The sequence below is a fragment of the Pempheris klunzingeri genome, chromosome 14 (assembly GCF_042242105.1).
Source record: "Pempheris klunzingeri isolate RE-2024b chromosome 14, fPemKlu1.hap1, whole genome shotgun sequence".
NCBI classification, from domain to species: Eukaryota; Metazoa; Chordata; class Actinopteri; order Acropomatiformes; family Pempheridae; genus Pempheris; species Pempheris klunzingeri.
In genome coordinates this window covers 16,354,126-16,365,651 of record NC_092025.1, presented here as the reverse complement: position 1 = coordinate 16,365,651, position 11,526 = coordinate 16,354,126, and the positions used below count along the sequence as shown (strand labels likewise).

At 41.8% G+C, this 11,526-nt stretch overlaps 1 protein-coding gene across 2 annotated transcripts; it reads right to left on the bottom strand.

The window, feature by feature from the left end:
* Nucleotides 1–6,571: 6,571 nt before the first annotated feature.
* On the bottom strand, nucleotides 6,572–10,490 carry plac8l1 (PLAC8 like 1). 2 transcript variants are annotated; one of them, XM_070843645.1, is made up of 5 exons: nucleotides 10,417–10,490; nucleotides 9,794–9,993; nucleotides 8,968–9,200; nucleotides 8,597–8,733; nucleotides 6,572–8,341 (listed from the first exon to the last, which is right to left on the bottom strand). In XM_070843645.1, the coding sequence occupies exons 2-5, from the start codon at nucleotides 9,817–9,819 to the stop codon at nucleotides 8,210–8,212; spliced, it is 528 nt and encodes a 175-aa protein (XP_070699746.1). In that variant the 5' UTR covers nucleotides 9,820–9,993; nucleotides 10,417–10,490; the 3' UTR covers nucleotides 6,572–8,209. The 2 variants fall into 2 exon arrangements, with proteins under 2 accessions (XP_070699746.1, XP_070699747.1); XM_070843646.1 differs by lacking the exon at nucleotides 10,417–10,490 and having other exon boundaries at nucleotides 8,968–9,163; nucleotides 9,794–9,988.
* Between the last annotated feature and the right edge of the window lie 1,036 nt (nucleotides 10,491–11,526).

Genomic DNA, 11,526 nt, shown 5'->3' with positions numbered 1-11,526 from the left:
CTCTCTGCACCATTGCGACTGCCTTCGCATTGCACACCTACTCATTTTTCCCACTTGCAAAGGCACTGCAGCCTTTTTCACATGTAGTAATCACACACACACACACACACAGACATACAGACACATACACACATATACAAACACACACACTTTTGAGGTGCCAGATGAAAGAATACCTACATCAGTGGCAGGACTGTGGAAGCGTGTGTGTCGTAGAGATAAAAGCATTATGAAACACATGCCAGCCTGCAACAACCCTTCATGTCATGTCAGCTACGAGGCACCCGCCACACACACACACACACACACACTTATAGGTCACACGATATTAGGTTCATCTGCATGGAAAGATATATAGAAGACATGCAGTACAGAAAAACTAATGTGACAGGATTGACAGATTGAAAATGGCTTGTAGGAGCTTCCTCTGTCCAAAGAATGATGATGGGCGACAGCATAGCAGACGCACATCTTTGTGTTTCATGATTTATGTATTAAAATCCAAGACAGAAATATTTCCTAAGACTTCATCATGATGTAACTGACGGATAATGTGGACTAAATATACGCTATTTATTAATTTCTTTCCCATGCAAAACCAAAGGTGCATAAATATGGGAAGTGTCACATTAGCAGATTATTACAGTTCTAATCAGGGAAATCAGTCGCACATAAAATCCACGAGTGATTCAGGAATTATGAATTCCTGCAACACTCTATGTAGAATTTCTAGACCGTCACTAGGCTGACATACTCGCCCAATCATCTTTTCATAGTGTAGGTCCCTGCCTACATGTTGACTGGCAGAGTTTTTTAACCTTTATTTATCCAAGTCAATGCAGCACACTTGACCTTTTCCAGCAAGCAGTCGTCTACTGTTGCCCACTGACTGCACAGAGATATTACAGGATAGAAGCCCCAGAGCTTAAAGTAAAGCATCATTCTGTCAGAGCCGCATGCCATCATATCTCCTATGTCACATCAGCCAGCAGTAAATAGAGTGGATAATGAGCAGTAAATCCCCTGGGACAATGTTAGGTCTTGTTTGCAATGACAGTTTCTTCCAGTATGGGCTGTGTTATGTGGCGCAAGAATATATATTTTTTGAGTGGCAGGCAATTTCATAAAGAATACATTGCACAATTGTAGGAAACAGAAATGTGTAAAATTCTCATAAGAATACCATAAAAGCCTTTCCATGCTTTACTAGCATGTTTTATTCCCAAATGATTTATAAGGTGTAGATGATCAACAAGTAGTAAAAACAGGACAAATTTAAAGCTCAGCTCAAGAGTAGAAGTTTAAACCATATGCAAACAGAATTCGTGCCTTTACAGAGACTCCAGAGAGTTTCCCAAAATGTCTAACTATTCCTCTAAAGAGATTATGTATGTGAGACAAAATACAAAAAAATCCTAAAAATATGTGATGTATGAAGGAGCTGGGTCTGCATTTCCCAAGAGGACAACTTCAGTCCTCTTGGATTAAAATCATACAAATCCTCATCTGTGTGTGTGTGTGTGTGGGGGGTATTGGACCATCTTCAGAGGGCAAAAACATCTCCATCTTTGAGGAATGGTGGAAAACTAGTTCACACATTTCAAATAGAAGTTATGTTTACATCTTCATGGAGATATATATTAGATATAGTATACTCAAATTGTTTAGCAGTGTGTGTGTGTGTGTGTGTATGGGGGGGGAGACAACACCAGTTATGCGAGTATCTACCTGACTCTCCAAAATGGAAGTTCTTTTGCCATTATACAGAACAATCACAGCTAGCAGACAGTGTGCTGAGGACAGAAATGTGTCAAATGGGGAACAGATGACTGATCAGATCACACTAGTGTTTGTCATCGCTCGTTGGTTAAGGCTGGTGCCACTCACATCCGTGTAAAGGGTTTCTGAGCAGACCTACCAGGCACAGAGCAGAGCTCCGCGGGGTCCAGGGGCCCCTATAAGCAAGAGTGTGTGAGTGATTTTCCATTGCACAGTGAAATGGCAAAAAGTCCTTCCGGCAAACTGAAGGAATGACCTAAACATTCACTTTGAAGTTGTCACAAGAAAGAAGCCATCATGACACCTTCAAAGGGAGTGTTTATCCCCTCAGGTTTTCTGTTGGACGTTTAGGACAAGTGCTCATGGGTCCAATATGGGTGCTCCAAGACTGCAGGGAGACACACAGTAGCAGTAGGAGGAGGCATTTTAGGCATTCCTGCACAAGGACCCACCATTTTACAATCCACATGGACATCAAAATATGCATGATTTTGCGAGAGGAAGATTCAAGAGGGAGATTTTGTATTGGAGCTCCACAGGAGCTCAAAGAAAAGTGGGGGAAAATTACACCTCTACAAGGAGAGTAAGAAATCAGCATCCTGGCACCCCCAGGGCTGTGTCCTCTCTCCTCTCTTATACATCCTGTACACTAATGACTCCCACAGTGAGATGGAGAACCATCGCGTTGTCAAGCTTGCAAATGATACGGTTACTGCGAACCTGCTGAAGGACTAGGAAAAGTCCCATGGTCCTGTCAGGTGTTATTTTTCCACTTGTTGTCAAAAAGCGTTTTTTGGAATCGAACTTGACAAAGACCAAAGATATGTGTATTGATTCAGCTCTCCAAGTCTGTCCTGTCCTGCAGGACGGCAGGAATAAATCATGAAAGCCCCTAGTTTAGTGTCTGCCTTTTTCAGAATGAAATGCATTCTTGACATTCAACAGAGAGACATTTCTGTTTGAAAACTCCTGACAATGCAACAGCTAGTAAAACCTTTAATACTCACAGTTGAGCTATGAGACCCTGGATTGTCTTGTCATGTCCCATTTTGTTTTTTATACTTTTCCAATTTCCCTGAACACCAGTTGAAACTGAGCCATGTGTGCTTTTGTGGTGTTAGGAAATTCTCCTGATGATTATCTTTTTTTTATCCTTGTGGATTATTGATCCTCTGTGTTAATGTGCTGCGTTCTTTGGCACATGTTCTATGGTTTTTGAGACTCTGTAGTAAAGAGTTTTTTTCTTCTTCTGCGAGAAAACGTATTAACTATTTGACCTCTTTGACCTCTGCTCTTGCCTCATATTGCTTCAGCCTTACTTATCGATGTAGTCACTCCTTTGAAGTTAACATGTATCTCTAATTGAAATAGCACTTTGAAGTTAAACTCTATTTCCATTTGGTGTTTCTGCTTTTACGATTTAGTTATGATGTAAGAATCCACTCTTGACCTCTGGTTGGGCTTATGTGACCAATACTGATGTTGATATAGCCTAAGTAATGTATTGGTGTAACTTAATTATTCATCAACTGGTTTAATATTCACGAGACATTCAATTTTCAAAAATACAACCATATAATTTAGTATAATCCTTGACCAAGTTGTAAACATAGTTTAATGCTGGATGAAAAAAGACATCTGTCATGTTTTCTAATTCTGGCAATTCTAATGACCTCAAAGGACAGACAGACATCATGAAAAAATTATCCTTCCCCCTTTCTTGTCACCCAAGGAATTCTGGGATAAATTCTTTAGCAGAGAGGCAACTAGTCATGCTGAAGAATAAAAGCCACAAAAGCAGGAAAATCTCCAGTATAATAATCCCTGTGTATGACAGTGGCTTTTGAAGTCAAATCATTCCTACAATGAAATTCTCCTCCTGTCTGTCTTTGGAAAAATAAAAAAATAAAAAAATAAATCTACAAAACCGCCTGCTTAGTCGGAGGAGCGGAGCAGTGCCAATGAATTCCAAGCTTCCATCACCACACAGAAGACACACACACACACACACACACACACAAACCCCCCAAAACAAGACAACTCCTCTCAGTAGCAAAGCGCACAGACTGCTGTGCAAACTGGCAAGACTTGCAGCTGAAGGCTAACCAGCAGCTGAACGTCGCCCTTCCTTCCTGATATGTGAGAGAAAGACTGAGGGAGACACACTAAGGGCAAGGATGAAACAAAAGAGTATGAGAGAGAAAGTGATATGAAGGGAGAGTGTGAAGAAGTGTGTGTGTGTGTGTGTGTGTGTGTGTGTTATGTAAACCCCAGGTGGTGCTTGTTGTCCTGGATAGAAGTATCACCAGGGGGATGACTGCTCCAGCTTAGCAGGTCTCTCCACACTCTCTCTTTCTCTCCTCTCTTCACAAACACACACACCCCACCGTGAATCAGGAAGAGAGGAACGAGGAGAATAAATACAAGAGGGCAGTGAAGGAAAGGTGAGGTGAGGAGGAAAGATGAGATTATTGAGGAGACGAGGGCTGGGGGGGGGGTGTGGAGGGAGGGCAGGAATGAAAAGGACAATCGAGAGGAAACGCGTGCAGGAGGCAGAGACGGCGTGTCTGCCGAATGGAGGGGAGATGTGAAATGCATAAAAATACATTTGAGAAATGTCAGCATGGAGTTTGGGAATGCGCAAACACTCCACCTTTAGCTCGTTGTTATTCTGTCACGTGTGCAACTTGGGAGGGTGTGATCTATTTTTCCCAGTGCTGTGTTTTGTATTTTATCTGTTTACTGATGGTTTCTCTGGAACAGCTGGCAATGAAGCACAGTCACGGGAAGAGCCTCTCCGGATACATCTGCATATATACCATACACATTTCCACACACACACACACACACACACACACGTCCCTGTGGGGCTGTTGTCGATAACAGCCAGAACTCTACACCTGATGCATCTGTGAGAAGAGTTGTCTTAATGCAGAAACAGCAGGAAAGAACATCGGCAGAGACGTTTAATGGTCCCTGTCTGACAGCGGACATAGGATGGGCTTCACTGTTCCAAAGCTTGACCTCTACGACTGCTGTGGAAATCCCAACCCTGACTCCAGATCAACACTTCAGACTGATTTCACCCCACTGAGTTGCTGCGGGAATGGAAAACAGACAGCAGGGGTCCAGATCTGGGGCAACACTGCCCCCTAATGGTTTAGGCGTGGAGGTGTATCTGGTGGAGATGACGTATGGCAGGGCTGTGTTAGTGTGTGTGGTGACATAGTAAACGCTTTAAGTGTAAATTATTTTAGGGTGGAACTGCAAGCGCATGCAAAGTCAGTAATATTTTTGATATTCCAAGTTTTGCTCCATGAAACAGTAGCAAACCATCCACGTGAGTTCATTAAAGAGTCAGAAATTTGCGTGAGCTGACCCTTTAAAACTACAAATTTGTACAATGGTTAGATGTCTCTTGTAATGACAGCCTGTACTTTGGATGGAGCAGTTAAGAACTGCCGCTCCAGCTGTATGCAAGTTAAATAAAAGTCTGTGCAAATGCAGATACAAAGTTTGAAAGAGTATGTCGGACACTCTGGAGTGGTATTTGATTTGCAAATCAAATAGATTTCCTATTTACCAACCCAATGTAGAGCTATTGATGCAGAAGCAATAACATTTGGTCACTGCACGGGGAGAGATGTTACCACAGTGCCTGAAGGCAGCTCTGCTTCAGGCAGATCCTGCTCACTAAGTACCCCCAGAAGAGAGAAGAGAGCCGTGGAGCTGCAGGAAGCTTTGTCCACCAAGGGGCTGCTCAGGAAAACACTGGAGCTAAAGCAGGCATGAATCAGATATCGCTTATTACCGCTGTGGCCATGTGGAACTTCAGTCAGAGCATTGTTAATTCATGCATGCGAGGACTTTACAACCTTGTAAACAGCAGCTACTGTTCTAACAATGCAGGGATGGGAGCTATCTCAGCTTAGATGGAGCAGTTTTCATAAGCATGGCTAGATTCATTGTGACATCATGCTATATTTTACTCGACAAAATGCGAACATGTTATTTTAAAAACACTTTTCAGTTGGGAATTTCAAAATGTTTGCGTGTTTGCTGATGTTTCTTTGATGTGCGTGAGTACACAGCAGCAAGATACTGGCAGCTCTTGGTCTTCTGTGTACAGCTGCGAATTCAAATTGTCCACAGTGGGACAGAAACCGGTAGGTGAAATCCCCCATAATGCATAGCAAAGTGGCTTTTTCTCTTTAGAGCTATCGCCATTTATAGGAATGCAATAATTGTGTGTGTTTGATTGTATAGTTCAAGGACAATAATCTGGAATAATTTGTCCTTGCTGACAAGCACCTTTGCATAGAAGGCCTTATTCTCTCATGCTGATACTTTGTCAGTTTTCAAGTTGAGTGACACTGTTGGTTAAGGACATGAAGACCTCCGATACACTCGAAACCAACTACAAAAAAAATCAGATAGATTGAATAAGAATCAAAAAGAAATGCACACTTGTGTGTGTACAGTAAATGTAAAATCTGCTTCAGGTTTACTGTTCACATCTCTCTCCTTCAGGACACCAAACCCATTTTTTGCTTCTTCCCCCATTTCATTCAGAGCAGCTGCCAGGTGGGGAACCACATCCGTAAGAGTTAACAAATTACATATTTGCCCTTTGAGGATCCATCTGCTTTGTGTATGAATAACAATTTTCCATATCTGCTCTTGCTGGTTGGCATTTCAGGCTCAGGGAACCACAGTAATCAAGCTTGCTTTAATAATGTGACTGTATGCCTGCAGTGAACCAAGGTAAAGAAGGATAAAAGAACAGTAGAAATATGGAAAAACAGTTTTATTACCATCAGACTGCACTTAAACTGTTGACTGTAATCGGAGCTAGGCTGTGGCCTGTTTGCTGGGTAATCACACAAGTGGTTCTGCATACAGAATGCACTTGTTCACTGGTTTCATCCCACACTCTGAAATAAATAAAACCCTGAATAAATGCATGCTTTATTTGGATGTGATTCTCAATGTGATGTTGAAAATTGAGAGTTATTCGTCTTATTTGTAGATACTGTTTCAACGTTGGGTTATGTCTGCATTGCGCCATTTGTCTCTCAAGGTCTAGAAAGCTTTTCCTCGCTTCTTCATCTTCCCTTCATGTCTGAGAGAGGCTGAACACAATAATGCGTCTTGTGACCTTTGGCACGTGTGACAAAATGAAAGGGTCGGTTTACACCTAAATCAATTTTCTCACTTCATTTGTAGCACTGCCTATCGAAGAAAACGACCCCTTGAACCGTCGTCAGTGACCTTCACTGAATATCCACTGCACATGGGGCGTTGTTTTTGGAAAGACACGTTGCTCATGAGTCTTTAAAATCTAAATTTTCATTGTTTGGAGCAGCACAAAGAAAGGTGCATTCACCTCCGTTATGTTATGTTGGCTGCAGAGGTTTTCTGAGGCTGATATTTAAAATTAAACCAAAACCAAGGGCATGCAAAGGTACCAAGTGGTGACTGAGAATTGTTTTTTTTTCAGGATGTGGATGACCTTTTTATAAAAATGTCAATGATGTCATAATTCCTCAAAGAAACAAAACACTTAACATATCCTATGTGTATTAAAGTGGGTTAAATGACTTTGATTATGCCTGTTTTCTTAATGAAGATGAACAAAAATGGAGAAAAATATAGCACTCGATCAGAACTAACTGAGACGGCGGTGCTACAATGTATATTTGTATTCATTGCACGATGAAAAAAAATCAGCTGCACACTCAAATCAAAAGTGTGCGGATCCTTTTTTTTCCCTTCAGTCTGATTAAGATTACCAAAAAATCTACTTATGTGACAGATTCAGTAGTTAGAGTATTGCCTTCTTGGGTTTAGAAAGAATTAAGTTTGTGTTTGTAGACATATTCAGAATGAAAGAAAGTTGAGTGGTTTTTGAAAGTTTCTGGTGTCTGACTGAGAGCTGCAGCAGATGCTGTTTGCTGACAATGACAGCTACTGAAACCAAATAAGCGTGCGTCTTGCCAGCTGCTTCTCACCCAACCCAAAATATTTAGTTGATGAGTTCTTGCCTCAGCAACAAAAGGCAGAACATTGTTACCAAGTTTATTCACAATATCCTCTCTAACAGCAGGCCCAGCAGTTTACAGGTTGGTTTATGTTACAATCAAACAACCTCCAAAACAGTTTTAAGCCTTGGACACTGAATCACACCTTATAGCTCCGATTCTTTTTGCTGTCTGTGCTATTAATCAAAGTTCGTCCTTTCCAGTCTTCTTTGACTGTTGCATGGTAAGGCTTGATTTATTATCCAAGGCATCCTCTGGGGCATTTAGAAGTAAGTTCAAACCTTAGAGTATTGATTCTTCGAGCTGTTCATACCAGTAATCTCAGTCGGCCCTCACCATCCTCCGTTGCATTGGAAAACGACAGGCCTCGTTTACAGTCTGGAGTTTCTTCAGGAGCATTCGAGGGCGGTGGACACATGATACGTCTGTGTCTTCATCCTCCGCTTCATCTCTCTTATCATCTGACATACAGCCAGAGGGTAACAGCAACACACTGTGGTCCAGTCCTCACACACGCTGCCCTGTGGAGAAACGTGGACACACATGAAGAAGGAGCACACGTCCAGAATCACGAGGGACACGAAAAGATATAAACACATAAACAAATTCAATCACATAACTTATAGTTAACCTCGTTCCTCGTAGCCATTGTTTCTCCATTTACTGTCGAGTCTTAAAAATCAAACCACTGGTCAAACCACTGGTGTGCTCCAGGGGCGCTTTAAATTTACTTCCAATTGACAGATGTATTTTTGCACATGAATACACACTCTCACCCGTATCTTGTATCGCTCCCTGATCCCAACTCGCATTGCAAACGTGGATCCCGGCAGCAGGGGCATGCACAGACACTCGCCGTACTGGTGAGCTAAACTCAGGTCTAAGCAGCACGGCACCACAGCCCCGAGAACACCTGCAAGAACAAGCAGAGGGCAGCGAAGTGTGTGTGTGTGTGTGAGAGAAACTACTATGTTTTAGTCACATGCAACACCAACCTAATGAGTGAATGATGATTTGTTGGGTCTTACATAAAATTCACTAAGTAGAAATATCAAGGCAAAAACATTACACAATAATTAAGAGTGATGAATCTTTGATTGGTGCGTGTGAGCCCTGAATACAGTTTCTGGCTGTGTGTTCATGTTACATGTAGTCTTGTCCCCGCAGACGTCAAACAGGCCAGTGCTCCAGTCTCCTCCCGTCTGTGTGATGGTGGTGATGGTCGTCGTGGTGACGCCGAGGCCGGGCTGCGTGAGCACTGGGTCTGACGCTGCAGGGACGCTGTTTGACCTCCAGTTATCTTCACTTTCTGTGGTGAAGCCCCCCGCTTCTTCCTCCTGAAACTGTGATGCGGACACTGCGGTGACTGACAGCTCTGGTCTGAAATTGGATTGTTAAACAGAGCTGTCTTTAGATTGCCGGTTCATACGTTCACCGTGACTTCTCAAGCCTTTAACATCACACTGATACCCAACTACAGGCTTGATTTTAAAAGAGACATTCTCAAATTAGAAAATGTGTCTCTTTTGCTTTCCTGTAAACAGTAATTAAATTAAATCCATTCATTCTGCTAATTTCCTTTTCCTAAAGCAGCATGTTTTATACTCTCTATCTATCTCTTCTATGAAAATTTAGCAGCGCCACCACATTTACACCAGTTTACGAATATTATCCTCTCACTTTATGATATAGCAGTTATTCTTGCATTCAACCGTTTAAGGTCTTCTGCAGCACTTCACAGCAAATTGAAACAAGGGCAAAATCAAATTTAGTAAGAAGGATTATAATAGAAGGAGCTGCAGCAACATTACATTTAAAAAAAACATTCCTGTTGAATTTGTATTATCATTTATTGTGTAGATACAGGAGAAACACAGCAGCATAACGAAGCAGAATGAGATAGAGTGAGACGTTTGCCATTTTGTGCGCAGTGGTGACAACACTGTGTACTGGTAGGGACAAAAAATACTTACTGGTGTGTGACTGTCGTCTGCTCCATGACTAGAAGCTACTGGCATCCAGACAGGGGTGAGGAGAGGAGGCAAAAGAGGAGAGGGTGAGCAGGGAGTCAGCAGGAATGAGGAGGTGGAGAGGGGGGGTGGAGTGACACTTCCCCAGTGAGAGGGTGTGTGTCGGAGCAGATAAACCAGCAGTCGGATAGCCGGGCCAGAAGCTGTGTGACAGAGATAAGTCTTGTAGTTGTCTTCTGTCTGAGACTTAACTGTGCCCCCCCCCGCTAATATGGAAAATGCAGAGAGGGCAGATACACATCAGGGTGCATGAACATGAATGTCTGGCATAAAATAATCAGATGTGAATGCATGCACATACTTAACACAAACACACCAGCAGGTCGGAACAGGCTGGAATCTTGTAAAAAGTAGTAATTTATTTGCAAGATTACTTTAACAGCGACACATAGCACAACAAAATTAGCTTTTTTTTTTTTGTCTGGAAATTAATTTCCTTTGCAAAAATATGGTAGATAGAAATAATTTCTAATTCTAATCAATTCAAAATCAATTCTTTGTTTGACCCATGACATTCTCTATTTCTATTAAACTGATTATTTAAAAAGACGTACTGTCACTCTTACCCTTGAGGCAGGAACGCAGACTCAGACACTGAAGAGCTGGGAAGTGAAAGATGCATTTTAAAAAAGAAACACCTGTGGTTCATGTTTAGGGGGGGCTCGTCTGCATTCATGCATTTCCTGTGCTCTGACATTGACCTTTAAATTTGATATATAGCGCGCGTGTGTGTGTGTGTGATTAAGTGACAGAAAGAGAGGAGTGAGGTGAGCTTTACGTGGTGGAAGGACATGAAGTGAAACCATAACGGGTTTGGAGGCTCAGACAGTTCACACACATGCACGCCGGGTCTTAACAAGGAACTAGGAGAGCAGTGGATGCCTTTTCACTTGGTTTAGCTTCATTTCAGGATGATGAAAATGAATTGTAGTGGCAGTAATTCCTAGTATGAATCATAGGAAGCATCATCAAAAAGGATTACAGTTGTACGAGGTCTTTGAACTGAGGTAGTGTTTTTCTGAAAATGCAGCAGATTTACATTTGATTATAGGCAGCTGTTTGACTAAAAGTGACTGTTGAAACAAAGTCATTTGCCCAAAAGCCTTTGAAATAGAGAAACACAGAGACAAAGCAGAGACAAACCATAACCCCTGGAATAGTCCTGAAAGAGAAAAAGTGTGTTTTATGTTACAATTAAAAATGTCGGTCAAATTTTCTGTATGCATTTGTGACAGACATGAACTATCACTTTTAAACAAAGTAGTATGCTATTTGAGGAAATTGCAGGTTGAGGCCCGACAAGCATTCTTTTATTCATAACTATATCAGTTGTACATTATTTGGTTTCAGCTCTTAAGACTTTTTTGGGAGAGGCTGTTTTCCTGCCATAAGCTAATACTGGCTACATGATTATTTTTTGACTGCGACCAATTGCCTGTCAACCAGCAGAGACTCCAGGGAGTTACTGGTCCTGAGTCCTGCCAAAATATAGTTTAAACTCTTTTTTTTCTCTCCACCGAATAAACAAAAAACAAATTAAAAACAACTTTTTAATTAGTGAGCTTTAGAGGCACAGATTGTGTCTCCTTTTGACTGGAAATCTAAGATATGTTAGCCAGCTGCTGGTGTTAATGTTTAGTTAGCTCTGAATTTAGCATACAAACCTGTACATGGTG

Coding starts and splice junctions, on each gene's coding strand:
- plac8l1 (XM_070843645.1), bottom strand. CDS start 9,819: ATGGAGCAGACGACAGTCACACACCA. Junction 9,201..9,793: donor CAGACGACAGTCACACACCA/GTAAGTATTTTT, acceptor ATCCAATTTCAG/ACCAGAGCTGTCAGTCACCG. Junction 8,342..8,596: donor GGGAGCGATACAAGATACGG/GTGAGAGTGTGT, acceptor GTTTCTCCACAG/GGCAGCGTGTGTGAGGACTG.